The 27,826-nt window shown below is 37.6% G+C and overlaps 2 protein-coding genes across 3 annotated transcripts in view; one reads left to right on the forward strand and one right to left on the reverse strand.

The window, feature by feature from the left end:
• The window catches only part of ppp4r4 (protein phosphatase 4, regulatory subunit 4), a 39,325-nt gene extending 25,488 nt beyond the window's left edge, over positions 1-13,837 (forward strand). Inside the window, exons 11-25 of one of the 2 annotated variants that reach the window (XM_056481104.1) lie at positions 282-401; positions 529-606; positions 3,660-3,743; positions 6,560-6,742; positions 6,832-6,937; positions 7,027-7,174; positions 7,304-7,445; positions 8,449-8,487; positions 8,604-8,675; positions 9,769-9,832; positions 9,971-10,051; positions 10,827-10,917; positions 11,011-11,072; positions 11,153-11,309; positions 13,299-13,837. In XM_056481104.1, the coding sequence (XP_056337079.1) occupies positions 282-401; positions 529-606; positions 3,660-3,743; positions 6,560-6,742; positions 6,832-6,937; positions 7,027-7,174; positions 7,304-7,445; positions 8,449-8,487; positions 8,604-8,675; positions 9,769-9,832; positions 9,971-10,051; positions 10,827-10,917; positions 11,011-11,072; positions 11,153-11,309; positions 13,299-13,344 (1,473 nt within the window). In that variant the 3' untranslated portion in view covers positions 13,345-13,837. The remainder of the gene's footprint in view (positions 1-281; positions 402-528; positions 607-3,659; positions 3,744-6,559; positions 6,743-6,831; positions 6,938-7,026; positions 7,175-7,303; positions 7,446-8,448; positions 8,488-8,603; positions 8,676-9,768; positions 9,833-9,970; positions 10,052-10,826; positions 10,918-11,010; positions 11,073-11,152; positions 11,310-13,298) is intronic. The other variant, XM_056481105.1, reaches the window with a different exon arrangement.
• serpina10a (serpin peptidase inhibitor, clade A (alpha-1 antiproteinase, antitrypsin), member 10a) lies at positions 13,828-27,489 on the reverse strand. Its single transcript, XM_056481106.1, has 5 exons — positions 27,272-27,489; positions 24,753-25,323; positions 16,693-16,966; positions 16,343-16,490; positions 13,828-14,314 (listed from the first exon to the last, which is right to left on the reverse strand). Exons 2-5 carry the CDS (start codon positions 25,309-25,311, stop codon positions 14,126-14,128), a joined length of 1,170 nt encoding a protein of 389 aa, XP_056337081.1. The 5' UTR covers positions 25,312-25,323; positions 27,272-27,489; the 3' UTR covers positions 13,828-14,125.
• Between the last annotated feature and the right edge of the window lie 337 nt (positions 27,490-27,826).

Consider the following 27,826-nt stretch of genomic DNA (forward strand, 5'->3'; position numbering starts at 1 on the left):
ACATGGTCCTTCAGAAATCATTCTAATAATTCATATTTGGGTGCACAGGAATGTATTAGTATAGCAGAAGTGAAAACTGCTGTTTATTTCCACACTGAAAGAATTGATCAAATTATATTTCAGATATTTCTTTGTAAAAATGCAAAGGTCTTTGTTGACACTTTTAATCAGTTAAATGCACCCTTGCTCAATAAAAGTATTAATTTCTTTTCTTTCTTGAACTATTTATATATCTGTATGAATGCTATCTTACAGTATTTCCTCTCTGTGTTTATTTGCAGGCCATAGTGTTATTTGCTGATCCAAACCACTTCCTATCTGAATTATATCGTACCTTCTCAAGTCTCTGCCATGATCCTGAGATTTCAGTAAGAAGGACAGCAGCTGGTGGTTTCCATGAGGTATGAACTTTTGCATTTTAACGTATGTATGTGATGGTACACAATGACATTCATAATTTGACCTGTACGGCAGTGATGGCTCTGTTCAGAATGCATAATAGCATCTTTTCTAATCTGTCTGCATTAGGTGGTCAAATTACTGGGCCCAAATGTGCATTACATACACAAAGAATTAATCACTTTGCTGCAGGATGATTCATTAGAGGTGAGACCTGAAAAAAGGTTTGTTTGTGTGTGTGTGTGTGTGTGTGTGTGTGTGTGTGTGTGTGTGTGTGTGTGTGTGTGTGTGTGTGTGTGTGTGTGTGTGCGTGCGTGCGTGCGTGCGTGTGTGTGTGTGTTTGTTTATTAAAAGAGCTTTCAGCTTCAGTCAGCACAGTCATTTCCTTGGCTCACTATTCTGTGCAAAACGTTGCAACTTTGTTCTCAGACAGATTTAGTTTTTTCTCAGACCTTTTCTCATTCAGAGTGTTCCTCTACTGACTGCTGAGTTCAGATGAACAAATAACCGCCTGACCATTCAAAACCTCCGCCTTGCAAGGCCAATTGTGCTTATGTAACCTCTGAATTTAGATGGCCATTAGTTGGACTACAGTTTTTATCAGTGAGTGAAGGAGAATAAAGATTTATTTGGTTCCGTGTTTGTAAAATATAAGAAGGTGAAGTGTGTTATTTTTCGCCACTAGCAGAAGCTATTCTTAATGTACTTTTTTTCTTTCTTTAAAGCTAATGGTAAGATAATAATAAGTCAAATATGAAATATTCATTCATTTATTTTTTCTGCATAACCCCACACATACACCACGGACAATTTAGCTCACCCAATTCACCTAAAGCACATGTTTTTAGACTGTGGGGGAAACCCGAGCACCCGGAGGAAACCCTCGCGAGCACGGGGCGAAGCCGAGCCGAGGCTTGAACCAGCGACCTTCTTACTGTGAGACGATTGTTTTACCCACTGCGACGCCCTCAAATATGACATATGCTATATTAAATTACTGAATTATATAACTTAATTCCTTTAAAGAGCCCCTATTATGGGTTTTTCAAAAATGACCTTCCATGCAGTGTGTAACAGCACTAAGTGAATAAAAACATCACGCTGAGGTATAAATCTGAAAATGCACCGTGTTTAAAACTATTGATTCTTTAACAAAATAGTCGACTCGGAGTTGAATAAATCAATCGTGTTGGGTTTGGATTTTTGCCTAAACACGTTAACAACGATGCGGTACATCACCAAATATGTAGTGCTAGATCCGGTAAAACGTGAACGAGCCTTTCTTTTCAGACACTAGTGGAGCGTGGGGGATCACGGGTGTGATCATGACATGAAGATGGCGATTACTGACAGATGAAGATTCAGCTGCAAGGAATAAAGGATTAAAGTTCATTTTCACAACAATACCACAGTATAGCCTACATGTCATTTTTCAGATTTTTGATACAATAACCTACCCTACAGCATGGGATTTGCCAGCCGTTTGCTATTAAAGGAAGGAGCAGCAGAGACTATTATGTATATGGGACTTTGTCAGACTTTGACAGGGACTTTGTCAGTAACTCTTACAGTTTATATGGATCAGTTTCTTCTTCTTCTGGATCATAACATGTAGGTGTAATTAAAATTGTTGCCTCGTTCTCTGTAGTGTGCAAAATATGTATTTAATTGTTTGTTGTAACTTGTAATCGCTTTGTGCGGCTTGTAATCACTTTCTTTTATAGATTAGTGCTTGTACTGTATCTGTCAGGTTAAATCTTTATGGGGCTATTCACATATTGCATCCAAAATCATGTTGAAAACCCGACACATGCTTCTTCCTTTACTGATTTAAATGCGTTTCTGAACTAGTGATCCTCTACCGTTTGTCTTTACAATGGGCACCATCAGCTGTTCATACACACACACGTAACACTGTCAATTTTCAAATAGTTAAACTTTTGCCACTGTGTGGATTAATACTGAATGTGTGTCGTTGTTATTGTTTGGGGTTAGCATTGCAATCCTGCACTGGGCTCACACATATACTCTGCACTCTGAGTACTTTGTAAGTGTGCTGGGCGTTTCTCTCTATTTCGCGCTGAACCAAGTCGACCAATCACAACAGATTGGGTCATCAGACCATCACAGCACATTAGCCTCATGCTAAGGAGGGGTTTGGGAACAAATGAATCGCTGAACGAATCATATGGGATATGGGGTAAAAATAAATGCATATTATAAGACAATGAAAGTGTGTTTTTATTGGAGATTCCTAAAACCAAAATATGACGTTTTATAATGCAAAATAAGAGCTCTTTAAATTTATTTAAAAAAATATTTATTTTGATAGTTCATTACTTTGGGTTCAGAAAGTTTTTTTTTTTCATATAAAAGAAAACTCATCAAGGCTGTATTTATGCGTTTCAATATTGAAAAATAATATTACTATGGAATATAAATGTTTTCTGTTTAAATACATTTTTAAATATAATTTATTTCTGTGACGGTAAAGTACAATTTCATATACTTCTTCATAAATTATTCCAGTATGCTGATTTGGTGTTAAAAATATGTCTTAATATTATCAATGTTAAAAATAGTGCTGTTTCTCAGTACTGGGTTGTGCTAAAATGGCATCCGCTGCATAAAACATAAGCCGGAATAGTTAGTGGTTCATTCCGTTGTGGCAACCCCTGAAAAATAAGGGACTAAGCTGAAGAAAAATGAATGAATGAATGAATGAATGAATGAATGAATGAAAATAGTGCTGTACTCAAATTGACTTATCAAATTTGTTACCAGCTTTCAATAATGAAAAGGTTGCATGGATCACCTTTAACATCTCACTACCAAATATTCATTGCCAGACATACAATTTCTGTGTGTGTGTATGAGGCTGTGTGCACAAGTTGCGGAGGTTGTAGCAACTGTGTAGGATGAATGAATCCATCGCACCTCCCTAGCTAAGACTAGGAGTGTTGCATTGTTTATTCCGTCATGATCCTCTAAGCAGTGTTAGTCACACACTACATTAGCATCTACTACGGTACAAAGCTGCCTGAGCCATCAGACATAGTGATTTTCATGATTAATGATGACAGAAACCGAACATTACAGCCTATCTATTATAGTCAACGATCTCACATCAGCTTATCTCTAATTTTAGAGTCACTTCCTGGGGTTGATAGAAATGTGTTCCTGAAGCGTCTGATAATGAGAAGGCTTTGTTGATATGAAAGGCTCAGATCATCCTGAGGTTAATGCTTTTGAATCTGCAGGTACTGGATGCTCTGCTGAACAATCTTCAGGAGACTTTAGAGCTGGCCACATCCAGAGGAGAGGGAGCAGGGCCTGAGAGCAAGGTACCGGATGAATGTGCTTTATTTTGGGGGCTTTTAGTTAGCATTTTCCTTTGTGTTGTCTCTGTTTGTACCTGGTATTAAGGTGCAGTTTTGTCAAGCCGATCTCAAGTGTGCTTTTAGCTTGTCTAATTTTGGCCACTTCCAGGTAGTTGAAAGCACATTTGACTGGATTGCTTTCATAGTGTAGACTCATGTGGTTAAATGCATTCAGACGGACACAAAAGACAACCTACTTTATGCTAACTGAGCTAATTCTCATTGTTACAGGATGTATTGTTGTAGTATGCTAGCCAGACAATTGTATTATTGATTCAAAGGATTAGCTTTTCCAAAAATGAAAGTTCTGTTATTAATTACTCACCCTCATCTCATTCCAACAACCATATACCGCAAGGGTCCCAAGATGTTCAAAAAACATCCTTAAAAAAGACCATATGCTTTAGTGGTACAGTTGGAATATCATCACGCTATGAGAATACTTTTGTAAATAAAACAAAAATAATAACTTCATTCAAAGTCTAGAAAAGCAACTGAATAGAACTTTGGTTGCAACCAAATAGACCCATGAGAACTTTGTTTGTCATTGAAACACAAATTAAGATTTTTTTAGATTAAATCTGAGAGTTCTCTGATCATCCAAATACAGCAGGAGTCCCAAGATGTTTGAAGAAAGTCCAGAAAAGAAACCAAAAACTTTGTCAAAGCATTCCATGTCACTTCAGTGGTACTGCACTCGAACCTTCATGTTTACTTTCATGTGGCAGAAAAATAATGAAAGGATCATAGTGATCACCTATGTTTTCTGCATCATATCAGAGTGTGCATACACTATGGGCAGTAGGAAACTTGCATGTTGTGCTGCTGACTGTTATAGCAATACAGAGTATTGCCATAGTAAAGCGAGTAAGGAGAGAAGATTGTAATGTAATGTAATGTAATGTGTATTTATATAGCGCATTTATCGTGTATGGCCATGCACCAAAAGTGCTTAATCATGAGGAGGGGTCTCACCACACCCCCACCAGTGTGCAGCATCCACTTGGATGATGCGATGGCAGCCACAGGACAATCACCCCAGTGCGCTCACCACACACCAGCTATAGATGGAGTGGAGAGACAGTGATAGAGCCAATACGGTGGATGGGGATGATTGGGAGGCCCTACTCTTTATAAGAAGTGTCATATTAATTTTAATGACCACAGAGAGTCTCAGTTTAATGTGTCATCCGAAAGACGGCACTCACTGACAGTATAATGTCCCCTTCACTTTACTGGGGCATTAGAACTCACACAGACTGCAGGTTGAGCACCCCTGCTGGCCTCAATAACAGCACTTCTAACAGCAATCTAGATTTCCCATGGGGTCTCCCATCCAGGGACTGACCAGGCTCTTTTCTGCTTAGCTTCAGTGAGTAACCGGTCTTAGGCTGCAGAGTGATATGGCTGTGGCTACATTGGGTGAAATTTTTTTACACATTTTTTTTGCCGCACAAAAATGTTCTTGGAGCTTTGTATGATTATAGTTGAACCACTGAAGTTACATGGAATGTTTTGTCAAAGTTTTGGGTTTCTTTTCTGGACTTTGAGCATCTTGGGACCATTACTGCATTTGGAGGATCAGAGAATTTGCGTTCTGAAGATAAATGAAAGTCTCAGGGGTTTGGAAAGACATGAGGATGAGGTATTAAAACCAGAATTTTCTTTTTGGGTGAAGTAATACATAAAACGTGAGCAATAACTAGTAAAAAAACTATGCTATCACAACAGTCCTGATTCGAACACAAGTTCATAGCATTCTGTGTAGTTTTACAGCTATCAGAGAAGTAAGAAAAGCTGTCATCCTTCATGTAATATAATGTCCTGTTGTCTCTTTTCACATTCATGTGTAAGTTCCATTAGATTGAAAAGATCAGAAAAGTCTGTACATAATGTGCAGCCACTCATTCAACCTCCCTTCAAAGAAATAGGCCAAGTGGGTGAAAGTGGACTAAAAAGATGGATTAAACAACTGTGTGTAAAATGGCATGCATTGTTTGTGATCGCCAAAATGCATCTGCTAACTTAATATTGGTACCAATAAAGTCTTGACATTATTTCAGTTTACTTGGACTAGGTATATGTGAGCTTAAATAAGAGAGTGCCTTTGAATGGGGGGACTTTGGAATCCAAAAAGTTTGAGAGACACTGTTTTAGACTTGGCTTTAACAGCAATAAATAGCAAATTATAAATGATACAAATATATAATTAATATTACATTTAATTTTATTAATTGTAATCCTTATATTGAAGTTTATTTGTATTTGCTTGTGCTGAATAGCAAAATATCAATAACTTGGTTGTAATTGCAATCACCAAACTGTTTGGGGAATTACTGTGTCTGGATTCAGTAAGTTCAAGACAGTAAAAACTGTAATGTTGTAAAATTTAATTAAACAGGAAATATCTATATATATTATTAAATGTATTATTGTGATTTCATACTTTAGTTTAATTTTTAGCAACTGTTGCTTCATACTTCAGTTACTCATGAATGCACAGGAATCATTCTAATATGCTGAATTAGTGCTCAAAATAAAATATTATCAGTGTTTAAGAGATAGTTCTGCCATATTTTATAGAAACCATGGTACAATGTTTCAGGATTCCTAGTGAATAGAAAGCTCAAAAGACTGTTCAAATATTTCGAATAATATTTTAATTGTAATGTAAAAGTCTTTACTGTTACAGTACATTTAATAAGTTGAATGCAGGCATCTTGCTGAATATAAGTATTTTTTTTAAATACAGTAGCTTATATATTACTTCACCTTTACAGCAGGTGAATATACAAGACTTGGTGCCAGCTCTGGTAGCAGCAGAGCAGAAAGCGGCTTCTTCACTGCACTGGCGTGTTCATGAGAAGCTGCTTCAGTGCTACTCATGTCTGCCTCGTGTCATTTCTGGAGACCAAATCTACTTCCGCTTCTTTCAGAGGATGTTCAGCATCATCACCACAAATGTAAACACCTCACACACACAGACCTGTCAATACAGTCTCACCCGTTATACAGTATTTTTGATCTGTCCTTTCTGTTTACTCTGTTGTAGAATGTTCTGCCAGTTCAGCGGGAAGCTGTCAGGACATTATGTGTGTTTCTGCGCTATAACCGCAAACAAGAACAGCGGCAAGAGATAATGAGCAAAATAAAACAAGGTAAAAAGCAAACAATATACTTATTTTACATCTTGCGCTTGAAATGTTGTCTTTCATGTGGTCAGGATTGTGTTTTTTCTGTGTTTTAGATCTTGCTCAAGGTAGAAGCTACTGGAACAGGCTTCGCTTTCTGGACCTGTGTGATATCACAATAGACCTCTTTTCCAAATCATATTTTTGCAAACATTTTCTTATTCCAGCACTTGAGTTAGTTAGTGATCCTGTGGCCAATGTCAGGTGAACAAGTTTTCCACATTATTGCTCCCTATTTTACTTTGCAATTCATTTGAATTAAATAACTGAATGCTGTAAAGTATTTCTGCAAATTGTTGTTCTTTTTTTAACCAAAACGAAACATTTTGGCAGGTACAAGCTCTGTTATATGTTGCCCAAATTGAGATCCACCATCAGACCAACAGAAAAGCATCTGCTTCAGCAGCTGGAGTTTTGTGTGCGGAAATTGTTGTGCCGTGAAAAGGATAAAGATGTAGTGGTGACATTGAGAAAGGTGAGGAAATCATTATTAAGGTCTATTAGCGTTATATTGGTAAATGTTTTGGGCCAGCATGATAATAAATAATTATAAATAAGTGCAATATTACAGTTTGGCTTAGTGTTATTGTATTTCATAGGCTGCAGTTTAATTTAATATATATACGCCGGGTTTCAGTGTGACATGTTTACACACCAGACATTAGATTGCATGGATTTCTTATGAAGTGAGAGGATTTCATCCACAAAAGCTCTTTTGTAAAATGTTTTCTGTATACTGAATGTGATTTCATTTATTACAAGTAGGGATGCTCCGATCAGGATTTTTGCAGCCGATACAGAGTACCAATTCCTTGTCATGGTGCTTGGATAATACCAAGTACCGATTCTAATGCTTCAAGCTTTATAACACCTAAAGCACATTTTACCTCCAAGTATGATACCTAAATGAAGATCTTGCCTTACCAAAGAGAGTAAATTAAAGATGTTGCATATAATTCCTTAAATGTCTCTTAAAGCCATTTAGTGTGGACATGTCATGGTCAGAAGCAGCTTGACAGAAAATAATTGAGAAAACAGATACAAATAAATTGGTAAGAAAAATGACTAACAAAGCAATTTGGAAACATTGCAAATGATGGAAGAAGAATTCAACAGGTCTTAATGAAGTTTGGAGCGCATATTTGATGCATAAGAAGTTAAAATGCACACCTATAAATCCATTACTTCTTTACTAAAAGGAAATAGGTCTATAAACTACTGTTTATGAACTTGCAATATTGTTGAAAACACAGAACGTTCAATTCTGATATGTAAAAAGATTTCAGTTCTTTTAAGTCCTCTGTTTGTAAACTTGAAAACAAACAATCGTGATTGGTTCATAAGATCAGCCAGATAAGAGAGTACCAATCGAGTCATGAAATGTGGTTATCAGCCAAGGCCGATCTCTGGTCGATTGATAGGAGCATCCCTAATTACAAGTAATGGTATTGCAAAACTGTTTTATTATTTTTCCTCAGACAGTTCTGGAGCTGGACAAAATGGACATTACAGAGCCGGTATGAAGGATCTGTGACTTTGACCTTTTATGTTTAGTTATGATGACAGTTTCTGTACACCATAGTTATTTCTTTTGAGCACTGTGAGCGAACTTTGCCCATATTTATATTTGTAGTATCATAAAAGGCATGAAAGAGAGCTCTTGGATCAGAAAAAGGAGAAGGAGGAGACCCTTTTACTTGAAATGGTGAGAGAGATTTTTAATTACTGAAATTGAAGTCAAATTATAATTATGGTTATGGTTTCTTCTGCCATAGCCATTTTGAAAAAGCAAATAGGCTTTTCCTTATGTGTGAATGTGGGCGATCACATACTATTTTCAGAACGGACAAGACAAAACTGAGATTTTTAAAGTGATAGTTCACCCAAAAATGAAAATTTCCTCACCATTTACTCAGACTTAAATGGTTCTAAACTTCTATTCATTTCTTTCTTCTTTTGAAGACATAGGGGAAAAACAGCCAATGACATCCATAGTAGGAACAAAACAAACTACGGAAGTCAATGGCTGCTTTTTCCCAACATTCTTCAGTATAACTTCTTTTGTTTTTCAACAGAAGAAAGAAACTTAGTTATGCTTTATTTTCAGGTGTCTTTGTTACAGAGTAACTTAATTTAACAACTAATAAGTAATATTAATTAATTACAAGTACTTACTATATGGTTAGGGTTAGAATGTGGATTAGGTTTAGTTGAATGCAAATATGCATAATTTCTTGCAATTATTGTTACGTGCCGGCTCAAGCATGTAACAAATGAAGAGCACCAAACCAAATGGAATGAAAATTCCAAAATATACTTATTTAAAGGTTACAAAAATCATTAAAAAATAAAGTTTAAAGGGGTACCAATGTAACCATATGCAAATTAAATGTCTAACATAAACATATAAAAATAATATAAGTGGTGGGTAAGCAAAAAGAAGTTGAACGGAAATGATCCTCTAAAGCAGTCTGTGGAACACATCTTTGCAGCTCCTTAAATAAGCCATAAAATCCTCCACAGCTCCTCATACTGATCACCTATGAAGAAAAACCCAGGAAACACAATGAACCAATCACAAACCTGTAACACTATAGTGAGTACATACTGTAGAACTAGTGTAGCAAGGACATCTGAAAATAGAGTGTTACCAGAAACTCATACAGGTTTGGAACAAGTGGAGAATGAGTGAATGATGGCAGAATAATTTTTTTTTTTGTGAACTATACTTATATATGTTCTAGATCCCTATGTGTGAACTATATGTTGCTACTGTATTTGTGCTTCTGTTAACACAGGAACTGTTGGAAAGACAACAGAGTGAAGCCAAACTAGCTGGAGATAAACAGTCTGAGAAGAAACGTGAGTGATGTTTATTTATGCAAATAAATGTTTAAAAGAGTTCACATTGTGTTTTTCATAGCTTATTGTAAGTTTTCTATATGTACTGTACAGCATATGTGTGCTTATGTTGTGGTTTGTTATATTGTTGTATTCCAGAACGAGAGAGCAAGTCAGGCCTGTCTGGTAGTAAAGGAATGTCAGGAACATTATCAGGAGCATCATCGTCCTCTTCTTCTGGTTAGAACCCTTGTGTACATTGATGTTAGCTCTTTTTGTCAATTAACAACATTTTTGATTTTGATTTTTAATTCATTTTAATCAAATACAAATTTTATTTACTGTGACCCTTTTGTTTACTCACCCTAAAGTGGTTTCAAATTTTTGAGTTTCATTGTTCTGTTGAACACAAAACAAGATTTTTTGAAGAATGTTAGAAACATGTAATCGTTGACTTTGTAAGTAGGTTACAGGTTTCCAACATTTTTCAAAATATCTTCTTTTGTGTGCAACAGAAAAAAGAAACTCAAACAGGTTTGTGAAGGGTGAGATGACAAAATTTTCAGTTTTGGGTGAACAATCCTTTTAATGATCGCATGAAGGAACATGATGGAACATGCTTGAATTATTATAACATTTTATTATATTTTCAGAACTGCTGAATATTCCATTTTTTTAATTAATAAAATAGTAAACAATAAAAATATTTTACAATAAAAATATTTTACAGAACTACTGTTTTTGTATTTCTGATCAAATAAATGCAACTTTTGTGAACAAATCTGATCTAAAACAAAAAATCTGATCTCAAACCTTTTGAACCTTTTTTTCTTTTTAACCGTAGCATCCTCTGTAATGCAGGAAGCTACTTATGTAATCGTTTTGTTATTATTGTTTTTGTTATTAGTTTTAAAAAGTTTTTTTTTTATATTTCCAGTGACAAAAATGTTAAATATTTTCTGAAAGTTTTGTAATAGTCAAGTGCTTATGGTCTCCACATTGCTGCTGTTTTCAGGTAAGGAGATGCGGAGGGCTAAACTAGCTCGCAGTCGTTCTCTCAGTGGCCATCCCACAACACCCAAGATGACAAACTCAGACAAAACCTTGTACGTAACAAAATCCCCTCTTGTTATTGCAGTTGGTTCAAAGACACATCATCGCTAGTACTTTCACATTTACACTCACAATTTTTTCTTTAGAAAACTGAAGGATTCAGGAAGTTGCCCTGGATCAGGAAAGAGTCCTATGCTACCTTTAAACGGTAACTAATGACATTGTTCTTTGTGAATTATGACCGTTTGTTTCAGTTACATTGTTCACATGTATTTGTTTGTTTTCTAGATGATAATCTGCGACCCCACCACTTCAATGTTGCTTCTTCAATCTCCTCCACCCCATCGTCCTCGTCCATGCCTGTTCTGATCCGCAGCAACACCAGCAGCTCTGTGGATCACCGGAGTAACGGGAATAAAGACACACAGTCTAGGAAACTCTCTGTGTATGTTTCTCAAATTGACTCATAAACTGCCATTTTTAATCAATCACTCATTATCCAAGTGCCATATTCGGCTGTACACAACTCATTGTTTAATTATATGCAACATGCTGCACCTTTACTCCAAGCAAGCAAAGCATTTGTAAAATCTGTCCACATTGTCAAATGACTGTATTTATACAACAATGAGTACATCATTACTTCATATTCATTCATTCATTTATTCATTTTTATTTCGGCTTAGTCCCTTTATTAATCTGGGGTCACCACAGCGGAATGAACCACCAACTTATCCAGCATATGTTTTATGCAGCGGATGCCCCTCCAGCTGCAACCCATCACTGGGAAACACCCATACACTCCCATTTACACACATACATTACGGACAATTTAGCTTACCAAATTCACCTATAGCACATATCTTTGGACTTGTGGGGGAAACCGGAGCACCCGGAGGAAACCCACGCGACCACGGGGAGAACATGCAAACTCCACACAGAAATGTCAACTGACCAAGCCGAGTCTCAAACAAGTGATCTTCTTGCTGTGAGGCGACATCGCTACCCACTGCGCCAACGTATCACCCCATTACTTCATATTTTAAACAATATTTTTATCTTACCTGAATCACGTCATTATGCCTATAGTAAAAACAAAGGAATCACTTCTATAGCCTTGCAGCTCTCCAACAGTAGTGTTTAGAGATGTCATATAGATATTGAAACTGAGGGGAAACATGCTCTCTTTTGAGCCTACTGGATTATTAATGCAACTGCCAAAAAACATAATGTACATTTTTACATTTGACAATTAAGTTCTATGATTATTTAAGCAATCATGTGAAAATATTGTATAAATATATTAATCACATACTCATGAGAAAAGAAGGGGCATTTTAAGTCAAAGTACTTTACTTATTATTATTTATTCAGTTTCATTCTGATTTCATTCTGTTCAGACATGTGTATGTACAGTTGAAGTCAGAATTATTAGCCCCCTTTTGATTTTTTTTTCTTTTTCAAATATTTCCCAAATGATGTTTAACAGAGCAAGGAAATTTTCACAGTATGTCTGATAATATTTTTTTTTCTTTTGGAGAAAGTCTTATTTGTTTTATTTTTAAATTTAAAAAAAGTAGTTTTTAATTAAAAAAAAACATTTTAAGGTCAAAATGATTAGCCCCTTTAAACTATATATTTTTCGACTGTCTACAGAACAAACCATCGTTATACAATAACTTGCCTAATTACCCTAACCTGCCTGGTTAACCTAATTAACCTAGTTAAGCCTTTAAATGTCACTTTAAGCTGTATAGAAGTGTCTTGAAAAATATTTAATAAAATATTATTTACTGTCATCATGACAAAGATAAAATAAATCAGTTATTAGAAATGAGTTATTAAAACTATTATGATTAGAAATGTGTTAAAAAAAATCTTCTCTCCGTTAAACAGAAATTGGGGAAAAAAAATAAACGGGGGCTAATAATTCAGGGGGGCTAATAATTCTGACTTCAACTATATATATATATATATATATATATATATATATATATATATATATATATATATATATTTATATATAATTTCATTGTGTGCATGCAGAGCTGAATCACAACCAAAATTACACATATTTTTGCAAGGTGTATTCCTTTTTTCAAGCTTCCAGAGGCCCAAATATTTGAAGGTGTTCCTTTAAAAAAATTTGTTTAGGCTTTTATTATTTTAGTTTTAAGTAAATATGATTAAACATTCCAGTTTGTTTTACATACATTTCTTTCTGTTCTGAATAATGCTGAACATTTAAAGGATTTAGTGTGGGGTAACGGGATCTATAATACATGTTTGTAATGTTTTTATTTATTTTAAGCTTTTTTTTTCTTAACAATGCAAATTTGCCCTGGTCATTGTGGAAAGAGAATATTTTGTTACTATGCATGAAAGTAATTCAGCAAGACTGATCTTATGTTGTCTTTCTGTTTGTGTTCGACAGACAGCGGAAGTCGAATTCATTTGGAATGCAGTCTGGGAGAGAGTGATTACCACTTTGCCTTCTGACTTAAAGCCCCTTTTACAAGACTTTTCATTCTGCAGCAGCAGCACAGCAGTGTCCCTCCATTTTGATGTGTCCATTCTCTCTTCTATCCCAGAAAAGGCTTAAGATGTGCTGGGGCATCAATTAAGGTCTGCATTGATCCATCTCTGCCTTATTTCATACAAAAAAAAAACAATCAAACAAAATCTCACACCATACATCATAAAATGAAACCGAGAGTTGAGGAGTAATTGAATGTATTTAATTTACTGCCTCATTATTTTGTTTCTTGTATTATAGCATGCTTTGCAAAATTCTCTGTTTTATATTTTTGAAGTGGCTAAGAGAAAAAGAAGCACTATGTATTTTTATGATTGAAGAGTTTTGGAACTCTCCATCCCATTCCACCAATGAGATTGTGCCTGGTGCCACCCAGCACCTGATTGATTAACGCCAACATCTTAGTACCCAATGAATAAAATTCATGTTGAATATGACGTGCTTTAATGATTTGCTTTTGAACTGGCTCTTAAAATACTGACAGCGCACAAGAAATACAAGTTACACTCCACATTAAGTACACTATACATTTACTTTGCTAGCAAACATTGGATTGTGACTATCTTATGCTGCTACTTAATGTTAATTAATTAATATTGAAACAGTTAAAAGGTTAATCTTGATATTAATTGTTTTAAAACACTATTAATATTTGGTTATTCAAACAAAACAAATGGATGTTGGATTGAGAACAACTGTAAATACACCATTGGTAGTTTCTCTAATTAGTTCTTAGTTGGGTCGACCACACGTCCAATGTAGAGGATGCATTTTGTGGCCTCATGGTAGACAACAAAAATGAAGGGTCGGTTGAAAGTGAGCCTGGGAGGAAGAGGATTCATGAAGAGATTACTGGAAGCTTCTGCCAGTGAGCCTCCAGACTCGTCCACATCCACAGCCACCTTCTGTACCACCTGGAATTAAGCAACATTGGTCAGTGCATTCTGTATTATTATATGTTTTTTAAATTATTTCTACCATCATGGTAGACAGAGTACGTTTTTTTCAGCAGGGATTTCACAACTTCCCTTGAACTTGCGCATTGGGAAAATGATTTCATTTCTTTCTTTGGTTAAATTGTATTTCAGACACCACTCTAAACTAGTTTTGTTTTAATTGAGTTTTTAATGATAACCCATTCACAAAACATCAACCAGGGATGTGTTTCCCAAAACAACGACATAACTCATGGCTGAACTATCATAGTACGATGCATTGTTTGGGAAAAAAACAATGTAGTGACGAGTGTTTCTAAAACCCATAGTTTCTCTGTCGCAGATTCATTGTTTGAACCACGTTAGTTATAACATGAAACATCCATAATGATGCTCAAAACGGGGTGGTAACAACTTCTTTAGAAAAAAAAAAACCATAATTTTTTGTGCACACTATATTGTTTTACACGCACACGCATTGAAAAAAATATCCAATATTAGTTTTGGTGAAAACATGAACTCGCTTTCCAATATTCCAAATTCTATTCTGAAACATAAAAGCACTTACAAAAGCGAACACATATTATAATATCTTATATAAATAAATAAATAAATAAATAAAGAAGCTATTTATTAAGAAAGAAAATTTTATATTTTTTAGGAAATGAAAAAACCCTACTTTAATAATAATACTATTGATCATGATTATTATTATTATTATTATTAAGTAGGATATTGTTTATTTATTTTGTATTTTTTGAAAAGTCTACTTTTACCATTTGATACATGCAAACCACTGCAGAAATGTTCTAACCAACAGGCTCATGTCACATACAGTAATAAATAACCTACTATAAATTAAAAGCATTAACGTATGCTATGTTTTTTGTTTTCACAAGCTTTGGAGACATAACATAAATTCCGCTTTTAAATAATAGGTCACCTATAGCTTTTGTCATAAGCCACGGCTTTGTTCAAAATGACATCAATGTTGTCAACGTGCACTACGAAGGCAACGCAATTGTAAACAGATCGCAGTGAAAAATCGCTAAAACTGAACTGTAACAATATTTTGAAAGCAAATTACACCTAAGAGAGATGACTTTAATGCTTTTTTTTTTTTTTTTTTAATCATTGTTTAAATGTAAGAATGTTCTGAATAGGGCATAGGGGGGGATAACTGGGAATGGAACACAGCCAGGAACTATGTTTCTACAGTAACTACAGCTCCAGAAGTGTCGTTGCAAACATACAAGTTTGCGACAGTTTGTGAATGTTCATTGGAACAATGAATTTGGGAAACACCAAATCAACAAACTATGTTTGTAACGATGGACCTTGCAACATTAGTTGGCTAACGATGGTTTTCGGAAACACACCCCAGGTAGTTACAATGCCTGTTAAAGGGATATTACAGGTGTTTTTTTTTTTCATATTAAAATAAATTTTACTGACCCTAAAAGGTAGTGTATATATGGGTCAAATACAAAATGTCCATATCGGTTTATGGAATAAAAGTGATTTTATATACATAGAAAGCACAATAAATGCAAATAAAGTGTCTGATAAATATGAAAATAAACTGTCAAAATATTGGTGAAATAAAGTTCCACCATCACTCAGCATGACAATCTTTTAATATTTATTATATTTTTTAACTTAAATAGACTTAGGGTTGACTTAAATAGAGGCTTGTAATATGCTGCAAAATACTAGTTTTAAATGCCTGAAGACTTTTTATATCGTAACTAATGTTACACAGAAAGAGTTTCTTCTGTAAACAATGATAAATATACATGAAAATCATGCTCAAAACAAACCCAAAACCAAAAACATAAGAGATTAACAGGATACATTCTAATGTGTAGAAAAGAAATATATTTTTTGATGCTTGGAAAACATTTAATTAAACTGATGGTGCAAATAACTGGTAGATGTACAGTATGCATTAAGAATGACATGAAAAACCTTCAACAGTCTTTGTGTATTATTAGAAAGACCTCACACCTCTGACAGCTTCAGGCCTTCACTGCTGCTGATACCAGTAAGATCTGCAGTGTTTCCAAAGATCTCTTTAACACCCAGACTCGGCAGACTCACACTGAGTGAGTTGGACTGCTTCAGTGAAAATCTGGGCAACTGAATCTCCAGCTTCCTGATGAGAGACACATAATGGATATTTAAGCAATCAACAGAAATTTGTCTTAGAAATGGTATGTTTCTAAAGGAGAAATATAAACTCTCAACACAGGATGATTGTTCACTTTGGCTGCACAGCATGAGTTTGATGGAGATTTGAGTCATTAAAAAAAACACATGGATTTATGAAAATGTGAGAGACTGATTACATGACTCACGTCTTTTTCAGCTTCGCAACCCATCCACGAAACACTTCACCAGTCATGGATTCATCAACGTAGGTGTAGTCCACATCTTCATCCGGAAGAAGAACAAGCATGGCAATGCCGTTCTCGCAGGGCAGCTTCAGAATGCCAACCTTAAATCTGGGGTCATATGCCAGGTAGTATTTTCCAGAACGGAGCATCATGGGCACTTGCACAATGTTATACTTGTTCACATAGAATCTGTCTTCTTGGGTGAAGGTTGCGTTGAATGGTTGCAGCCACTGACCTGTTAAAGATCAAGAGACTACCTTGATATCTGGAATATTTGCTTGTCCACTATTGACTTATTCCTTCCAGCTTGGACCTGCGGCCAGTAGTTTGTTGAACTAATATTTATATATATATATATATATATTAGTGTTGTCAAAATGAATTGTTTCTTCAATGCACCACGATGCAGACGCAAACAATTTGGGATCAGTTCAGTAATAATCATAACCGGTTATTGTGTAGCCCTACTGATGTCACTTATCACATATGCGTTCTATGGCGATAGCTTACTATGGTGAGGGAGGAGACTGTGAGTAGCTAAAACACTCCAACTTCTTAAAAAGCAGATAACTGTGCACAATTCACTGCTTGTGAGTTTGCTGGACAGTCTTTCACTGACAGGGAAGCACATCAGAACCTAGCTAGGAAAAAATGAAAGGAGGTAATGTTCTTGGGTAACATTTTATCTCATCTATCGGCTGTTACAACAATAACGTTACTACAGACACGAGAATGTCTGCAGAGTGAGTTTTGACCGATAGAACCAATTGCAGCCATTTCTGTTGAGCGCTTGATCAATCATAGGTGTTTAAGGATCAGCAACAGTGCTCAAAAAGCAAGCAAGATAATATTTACATTTGTTTATTTGCTCTAAATGCTCATGTTGGTCTGTGCGTGCATGTATTTGAGTTTTGTTTGATAGATTCAGAAAGAGTGTTTTCTTTCTGCAGGTCAAATTAAAGGTACAGTACATATACTGTACGCTTGTATTAAAGGATAAAATCGTATTACAAATAATATATAAATATATTTATAAATGACAAATTTCAATACAAGAAGTAAAATATCAAATTGTTTATCAAATTGTTAAACTGTTATGAAGCGGACAGGAGACAGAGGTAAGGAAAGCGTTTGTTTTAGCTGAGGATGACTACGCTGAGTGGTCGCTCAGTTGTCCGCTTTCGTCGAGACGAGCCCGGACAATGAGCGACTGGAGTGCTGTGCTTTTATCTGGTGCTCGTGAATGTGATGCAGCTGTGTGCTCATTAGAAGTCAGGTGATGGTGATCTTCGTGAGTGGGGATCGTGAGAGCCTGACCAATCCGTGACAGTACCCCCCTCCCCAGGGCCCGCTCCTGAGGGCCGACACCTCCGACGCCGTGGTGGTCTCCCTCTGCCTCTAGGCGCTGGGAACTCAGGGTGGCTCTCATGAAACTCCACCATGAGACTAGGATCGAGAATATCAGCTCTGGGAACCCATGTCCTTTCTTCGGGGCCGTACCCTTCCCAGTCCACCAGGTACTCCAACTGGCCACCACGACGTCGGGAACGCAAGATCTCCTTCACTGCGTAGACGGCTCCTTCTTCTAGGAGCAGTGGAGGAGGGGGTTCCTCTTCGTGGTCAGGCTCTGTGGAGGGAAGAACAGGATCGTGATAGGGTTTCAGGAGTGATACGTGGAATGTAGGGTGAATACGGTAGTGAGAGGGTAATTGTAGTTTGTAGGTGACGGGGTTAACCTGTTCCACGATGGTGAAGGGACCAACAAATCGGGGACTTAACTTGCGAGAGGGCAGTCGCATGCGTATGTCCCGGGTGGATAGCCACACCTTTTGTCCGGGTGTGTATCTGGGTTCTTCAGACCTTCTTCTATCGGCGGTTACCTTGCTTCGACGGACTGCCCTCTGCAGATGTTGATGAGCCTCGTCCCAGACTCTCTCGCTCTCCCGGAACCAGTGATCCACTGCGGGGACATCAGATGGTTCGCCATCCCAGGGAAAGAGCGGTGGTTGGCAGCCCAGGACGCACTGGAATGGCGTGAGTCCGGTGGAGGGTTGCCGCAGTGAATTTTGGGCATATTCTGCCCAGCCCAAATACTGGCTCCAGGAGCTCTGGTGACCACTGCAGAAGGTCCTCAGGAACCGTCCCACCTCCTGAATCTTCCTCTCTGTCTGCCCGTTGGTTTGGGGATGATATCCAGAAGAGAGGCTGACGGCCACACCTAGGAGCTTGAAGAAGGCTTTCCATAGACGTGAGATGAACTGTGGACCTCTGTCCGACACAATATCTTCTGGAATACCAAATGACCTGAAGACTTGATTAAAGATATTGTCGGCTGTTTCAAAGGCTGTGGGAAGACCTTTCAGAGGGATTAGTTTGACAAACTTTGAGAATCTATCTACGATGACTAGAATACAGGTATTACCTTCTGACGAGGGGAGGTCAGTGATAAAGTCCACTCCTAGGTGTGACCAGGGACGGTTCGGAATCGGCAAGGGATGGAGCTTTCCAGCGGGTAGATGACGTGGGCTCTTGGATTGGGCACAGTCCTTACAGCCCTGAACATATTGCCTCACATCCCTTGCCATGTTTGGCCACCAGAATCGTTGGGATACTAGCGAGAGAGTATTGTTGATCCCTGGATGTCCAGTGCCTAGCGAGGTATGTAAGGAGTGGATCAGATCTACCCGGTGTTCAGGTGGTATGAACTGCCGATGAGGAGGGCATCCCGGCGGAGCAGGGGCTTCCGGAGTGGCAACGACTGGAGGAGCGTTCCAGGTGATCGGACAAATGGAGATGTGTTCGGGAAGAATCTTCGTTGGGAGTTCTTCATGATCGTGATGCTCGTGTAAACGAGAGAGAGCGTCTGCTCTTAGATTCTTGGGTCCTGGACGATAGGAAATGGAGAAATCAAAACGTGAGAAGAAAAGTGACCATCTGGCTTGACGTGGACATAGTCTCTTGGCCTCTTTGATATATTGGAGGTTTTTGTGATCTGTGATCACCTGGAACGGATGTTTGGCTCCCTCCAACCAGTGACGCCACTCCTCCAAGGCTAGCTTGATTGCTAGAAGCTCCCTGTCTCCTATGCTGTAATTCTGCTCCGCCGGGCTCAACTTCCGAGAGAAATAGGCACAGGGATGCAGTCGGGGCGGTGTATCATGATGTTGGGATAATACTGCCCCGACGCCGGTGGTGGATGCGTCCACTTCCACCACGAAAGGAAGATTTGGGTCAGGATGAGTCAGGAGTGGGGCCCTTGTGAACTCCTTCTTAAGAAGGCGGAAGGCTGCGGCTGCTTCTTTGGTCCACTCCAGTCCTTTGGGTTTACCCTTGAGGAGATTAGTGAGAGGTGATGTAATCCTGCTGTAGTCCTTGATAAACCGTCTATAAAAGTTAGCAAACCCAAGAAACCTCTGGAGCTCCTTAATGGAAGTGGGTTCTGACCAGGATAGAACAGCCTCAATTTTCTTCCCATCCATACGTATACCGGTTTGGTCAATGATGTATCCCAAGAAATGAATCGACTTCTGGTGGAATGAGCATTTCTCCGCTTTGAGGTAGAGGTGATGTTCTCTCAATGTGTGTAGGACCTCCGCAACGTGTTGGCGATGTTCGGCCTCACTCCGGGAGTAAATGAGGATGTCATCTATGTACACTATTACAAAGTGGTGAAGAAACTCCCGGAGGACTTCATGAATGAAGTTTTGGAATACGGAGGGGGCGTTGACCAGACCGTAAGGCATGACCTCATATTCATAGTGGCCAGTAGGGGTCACGAATGCTGTCTTCCATTGGTCCCCCTCACGTATTCTTATCAGATTATACGCGCTGCGGAGGTCCAATTTAGTGAAGACTTTAGCTTCTCGGAGCTGTTCCAAAGCGGCTGGTACCAGAGGAAGGGGATATCGGTATTTTACTGTACCGTTATTTAGGACCCTGTAGTCGATGCATGGACGCAGCCCTCCGTCCTTCTTGGCCACAAAGAAGAAGCTTGAGGCGGCTGGTGATTTTGAGTGACGTATGTACCCCTGACTCAGAGCCTCCCTTATGTAATCTTCCATTGCCTGATTCTCTGGAAGCGAGAGCGGGTAGATCCTACCTCTTGGCAACTGGGCATCTGGAACTAGGTCGATCGCGCAGTCCCATGGCCGATGCGGCGGTAGCTGGGAAGCTCTCTTGGGGCAGAAGACATCATGAAAGGAGCTGTACTCCTTAGGAATGTGGATAGACTGCTTCTCAGGAGGACTCTCGACCGATGTTGTAAACAAAGAAATGGGGTTCCGACCTTGAAGAGGGAGATTTGGAAAACAGGTAGGTGTACATCCAGATCCCCATTTCTTTATCTCTCCTGTGCCCCAAGAGATGATGGGATCGTGCTTCACCAGCCACGGGCGCCCTAGAATGATGTCCATATTTGCACCCTCCAGAACCAGAAATTGAATCCTCTCTTGATGTAACAACCCCACTTGAAGAAGGATGTCTTCGCATTGTCGATGGATACGGGTCGAAGATCGAGTGCACTGGGTTATCGGTTGTATCTGGTATATATGCGAGGACGCCTCAGTACGTAGGTGGAGTTGACGACAGAGGGATTGGGAGATGAAGTTCCCTGCTGACCCGGAGTCGATGAGGGCTGTGACAAGGAGAGAAATAGAGGCAGTAGTTATTTGTACGGTGGTAGTAAGTGGTTTACATTGTTCAATATTCGTACTGAATACACTCACTGAAGTCCGAATGGGACGAAGGGGACACTCCATACGGGTGTGTCCACTGACACCGCAGTATAGACACAGACCCCGGGTCAGCCTCCTCTGTCGTTCCGCTGATGTCAGTCTTCCAGACTCTATTATCATGGGTTCTGGTTCTGGAGAGGCTGTTGACTCAGGCGATTGGAGGAGTGCAGACGAGGGGGTGATGGTGTCCTGTTGATAGGAACGGAGACGATCGGAACATCGGAGAGAATGTTGGATGAATCTCTCCAGACCCATAGTATCATCTAATGTGGCCAGCTGGATTCGGAGAGTGGGTTCCAAGCCGAGCCGGTACGTGGTCAACAACGATCTCTCATTCCATCCACTTGCAGCTGCTAGAGTGCGAAACCGGAGAGCATATTCCTGTGTAGATAGAGTACCTTGCTTTAGATGATACAGCTGCTCTCCAGCGGCTACTTCCCCATCAGAACGTCCAAACACCTCTTTGAAATACTCCGTGAAGGTAGTGATGGAATTCATGACCGGCCCGGCTTGGTTCCAGATCGTCTCAGCCCATTTAAGTGCAGGCCCAGAGAGTAGTGATACGATGTAGGCGATCTTTGACTTATCTGTGGGATATAGAGAAGGTTGCATTTCGAATATGAGGGAACATTGTAACAGAAAACCATTGCACTCCCCCGCTCCGCCTGAGTAGGGCGCTGGTCGGGCCATGGGACTGGAAGGAAGGGCCGAAGAAGAAACTGTGGAGGCGGAAGTGCTCGGTGCTGGTGGTGCGTTGGAAAGTGGAGCTGGTGGCTGTAGAATCCGCTTCAACTGGTCCACCAGCTCTTGAAAGTGATCGGGGGTGCTCATGTTGTCGTCGTTATGGGTCCGGGCTTCTGTTATGAAGCGGACAGGAGACAGAGGTAAGGAAAGCGTTTGTTTTAGCTGAGGATGACTACGCTGAGTGGTCGCTCAGTTGTCCGCTTTCGTCGAGACGAGCCCGGACAATGAGCGACTGGAGTGCTGTGCTTTTATCTGGTGCTCGTGAATGTGATGCAGCTGTGTGCTCATTAGAAGTCAGGTGATGGTGATCTTCGTGAGTGGGGATCGTGAGAGCCTGACCAATCCGTGACATAAACATCGTCAATGCACCATGATGCACTAAGATATCAAATTGAACTGAATCAATGGCATAATAAGGCCCAAGGTGTTTTTTTACATGCATTTTTTATTTCTCTTTGCTATTTGGGCTTATTAGAACCCAATTAGAATAAAAACCCAAGTATCATATTTTGATACGATGTACTTTTAGAGAAAAATGATGTCCATATATGTGGACTCGTGGTCTGAATTTACATAAAACACTTTTTCCTGATTTGTTTAAATGTATATTTAACGTAGACATTTTTTTTTTTACTTGCTTTGACTATCAGAGAGTAAAAACTTTATTTCCTCCCATTTTGGACAGTTAAAAATAGTGTTTGGGACATTTCATATGCTGCAAAACAGTTGCAGGATGACACTGTATGTCTGTAACAAAATATAAAACATTCAGAGTATTTTAAATAGCCACTTAAGAGCTAAAATGTTCTGTCCACGTATGTGAACACTCAAGCCCTAGGAGGATAATTGTAACCGAACCGAACCATGAGACTAGGGCTGCTAAATTATGGGAAAAATCATAATCACAATTAATTTGGTCATAATTGTAATCACGATTATTCAAAACAATTATCAGTTGAAATCTAAATTATTTGCCCTCCTGTGAATTTTTTTTATAAACATTTCCCGAATGATGTTTAACAGAGCAAGGAATTTTTCACAGTGTATCTATAATATTTTTTCTTCTGGAAAAAGGCTTATTTGTATTATTTCGGCTAGAATAAAAGCAGGTTTAAATATTTGAAACTTATTTTAATAGCTCAATATTATTAGCCCCCTTAAGCTATATATATATATATATATATATATATATATATATATATATATATATATATATATATATATATATATATATATATATATATATATATATATATATATATATATATATATATATATATGATCGTCTGCAGATTAAACTACTGCTATACAATAACTTGCCTAATTACACTAATTAAGCCTTTGAATTGCACTCTAAGCTAAATATTAGTATCTTGAAAAATATCTAGTAAAATATTATGTGATGTCATCATGGCAAAGATAAAATAAATCAGTTATTAGAAATGAGTTATTAAAGCTATTATGTTTAGAAATGTGTTGAAACAAATCTTATTTCCGTAGAACAGAAATTGGGGAAAAAATAAACAGGGGCTAATAATTTAGGAGGGCTAATAATTCTGACTTCAACTGTGTGTGTGTGTGTGTGTGTGTGTGTGTGTGTGTGTGTGTGTGTGTGTGTGTGTATATATATATATATATATATATATATATATATATATATATATATATATATATATATATATATATATATATATATATATATATATATATATATATATATATATATATATATATATATATATATATATATATATATATACACACACATGTATGTATAATAGCATGTGCAACCATTGAGCTATGAAGTTGTTCATCAGTGACAACATTTTGTCAAAGCAACAAGTATCTTTGTAGCATTCATTCTTTTCATTCAGATTCTGTGTTGCAAAACCCGCCCAATTGCTGATTAAAACCCCAAGTCAAATGAACTTTACAAGGTGTAAAAAATGCATTTTAGTCTGGTAGAGATTGTATTCAGGGTGCTAAATGTGTTCCAGGGAGAGAATAAGGAAAATTCTAGCAGAAAATGTATTTGACAGCAATTTGCTGGGTTTTGTTATACAAACTTGTCCGCTCTGTTTTAAAGTGATTTCCAGGTCGTGTCGAGTTTTTTTTTAAATGAGATGCAGCAGTCAAAAAATAAATGAACTATGGCATCAGGTCACATGTGCGTTTGTGTTTGTGCATGCATTATTATGCAACACTGTTCAGACTGATCAATAATTTTGCTTCGAACGACCTCAGTGTTAAACCAGGAGCCACATTCACTTTGTTTTCCCTGTATATGCCTTATTTTTACTCTAAAACTCTAAAAGTGCCAATAGCGGTTGACTTTTTAAATCTCTAAAGAAAATGTTTTTAGCTATAAATCATCAAAAATTTTACATCAGATCTAGGCCTGAGCATGAGTAAATTAGCATTATGAAGCAGCTGTGTAATGTGCAGTTTAATGTACTTTATTTCTTTAGAAAACAAGCTAATTTGTAACATTTAAGATGCAGTGTTAATAATGAAAATACTCGTTTGTTTTTGTTTTCTACTTACCTGTGAAGAAAGCTGCACTTATTAACATCGCCATGCTTTGTGGATCTACATTCTCCACCACATCCCTGACCTTTTCTCCCGTTCGGCCTCTGACATAATCATTAATACTTCCTTTGGCCTGCTGTCCATTGGCGTAATTCACATTCTGGACATCTGCATTATAATACTGTTTAACCTGGCTGCTGAAGCTGTCATCTGCCATGACGTCCTGCTTGATGAAGAGTCCGGTGGCCTGGATTTGAGCAGCATCTTCCCTCAGCCTCTGGAGTAGTATCTGAATCCTTTCCGGCTCTCCATCTTTCACCATGGAGTCCACTCCTATACCCTGGAGCAGCTCGGATTGAGTAGCTCCGCCAGCCCCGGCTGCTAATGTGGCTAACGCCAAGGTAGCCCCGAGAGTTGAAACAGCCACGTTGTCATCACTTGAGCTAGCAATCTTGCTGTAAAGCCGTGTAGCAAAGTCTGCATTCTTGATGGCGAGCTCTTCAACGTCTGTGGTTTGCCCAAGAACGGACACAGAAAAAAGTGATGCTTTGATCAAGAGGGTGAAGAAGCCCATCTTCACGATGCTCTGAAAAATGTATATATATATTTGAATCATGATGAAAAACAAATATTATATGCTATAGGTCTCACACAAATTAACCCTGTAAAGCCGAACACAGTAACAACAATATACTGTTATATACAGTCACCGGACACTTTTTTAGGTTCACCTGTCACTTGTTAACTCAAATTTCTAATCAGCCAATCACATGGCAGCAACTCAATGCATTTAGACATGTAGACATGGTCGAGACGATCTTCTGCAGTTCAAACCGAGCATCAGAATGAGGAAGAAAGGTGATTTAAGTGACTTTGAATGTGTTGCTGGTGCCAGACGGGCTGGTCTTGAAATCTAATTAACAATACACAGTTGTTTTATACTAATCGCCAAAGATTTCACAGCAAATATTAGTCATAAAAAACAACACTGTTGAATGAAGTATTTGTTAGAATTAGATTAATCTGTCTTTTCTAAGGTGATAGAAAACACATAATTAGATTATTATTAGATCATTATTAGATCATTATTAGATTATTAAAAAGGTTTTGAATTAAAGCTTTGATCACAATCAGGGGCGGATTTAGAGATTTGGGGGCCCTAAGCAATTCCAGCCATGGGGCCCAACAGTCCTAAAATGCTACTTTTATTTCATTTTTATTTATTTAGCTGCTTTTTTATATATCACTTAAACTTCTTTTCTACACTTAATCTTAATGCAATCCATTTTAAATTATTAGTTTTTCATAAAATTAATCTACAACTAAAAAATAATACATGTTTATATATATATATATATATATATATATTTTTTTTTTTTTTTTTTTTTTTTTTTTTTTGAACTGCTGCACTTCTCAATGATTAAGGGTGGTGAACCAATTTGTGCAGATGTAATAATAATATTTTAGAATATTATTATTACATAAAATTACATTATTATAATAATATTACATTTTATTTGATATTAAATAATATTTAATTTTGTTAAACTTTTATTTGACTCTCACCATACAACATATGATAGAAAACAACATTGTATATAGTTTATAGGTATCATTTATGGTCACGCTTTATTTTGATCATTCGTTTGTTGAATTTAAGCTACATTGCAACTACATGCCAACCAATTCTCATTAGATTATAAGTAGACTGGTAAATTGGGGTGAGGGTTGTGTAAGCTGCCATGTACAGTACTTGCAAACTTTCTTATTGTCAGTTAAATGTCTGTTTAGCAACAGCATCAACAGATATTAAGCAGACAGTCTAATATTCAAATGGACCATCAAAATAAAGTGTTACCTAATTTATACTTTTAGATATTTATTGGGGGCCCCCAGATTTCTTGGGGCCCTAAGCGGCCGCTTACCTCGCTTATTGGTTAAATCCACCCCAGATCACAATAGCAATTTGGAGGCAACATCAGTATAGTAAGAAGGAAACAGCAGTCTAGTTTTTTTAAGCAAATCTGTGCAGTCTAATACAATATAAAGGCAATACACGGCATGAGAGCCCAAAAATGAAGGCCTCGGTTGACTGACTTTTATTTTTAAAGGATCTGATTGCCAGGCTTTAGACTGAAAATTTGAGATGTCAAATTCCACGGGTTGTGTTTGGTCTTTGAAAAATATCAAATACTTTGATGTTTTTATGTTATGTAAAGCCAGAATAACAGGGAATGTTCTCTGATGATTCTAGAAGCGCAATCAGACGTGCTAATGATTCGGCATTCTCAATAACAGCTAAACCAAAAAGCATCGATTAAACTAAGATAACTGATTAGTGTGTGTTTTTTCTCAATAGACCTCGTGAACATTCTCAGAGATGACAGGAGGCGTGTTTACGGTGCATGTTCCTTTAAGGGTTGTGTCGCATATACAGTAGACTCCGCTAACATACAGCAAAACGGTTTTAAATGAAACATAAATGTTGCACATTTCGTTTGAATTCACTTAAAGTTACAGTCGATTATACATACCTGCAATCACTCTAAAAGAACGCCAAAACGTTGTGGAGGGCAGCTTACTTAGGGTACAAATATCTGATTCGAAGTCAGTGCCAATATCCAAGTTAAAGGAGTACAAATATGTTGTCTGTTTTAAAACAATTCACTACAAACACAGTAACAACACCGTCTAACGGTTCACGTCATGTCGCCATCAATAACAACACGAATGTACGCAGATTACGCAACATCCGCCCCTTGCCCATTCTCGATGATTTACGCAGTTTACGTATGTTCCTCTTGCACAAGGGAAAGCGTAATTTTATGATTTGCATATGTCATTTCTTAAGCAGTAAAATTTATTTCCAAATCTCTACAGCTATTTGGCAACTAACTAGTTTGGGGAACATAAAATGTTACAATTTATTTTACAATCTATGATTTATACTCGATTAAATTGTAGTATAAAATTAATAAAACGAATATTAATATCCCAATATTGCCTATACAATTGTTAATAAGATGTACACGAGTAACCACTGTAAGCCACACAATTACTGATCACTTGTTTAACATTACCTGTGCTTT

This window comes from Danio aesculapii, chromosome 20, assembly GCF_903798145.1.
Source record: "Danio aesculapii chromosome 20, fDanAes4.1, whole genome shotgun sequence".
NCBI lineage: Eukaryota > Metazoa > Chordata > Actinopteri > Cypriniformes > Danionidae > Danio > Danio aesculapii.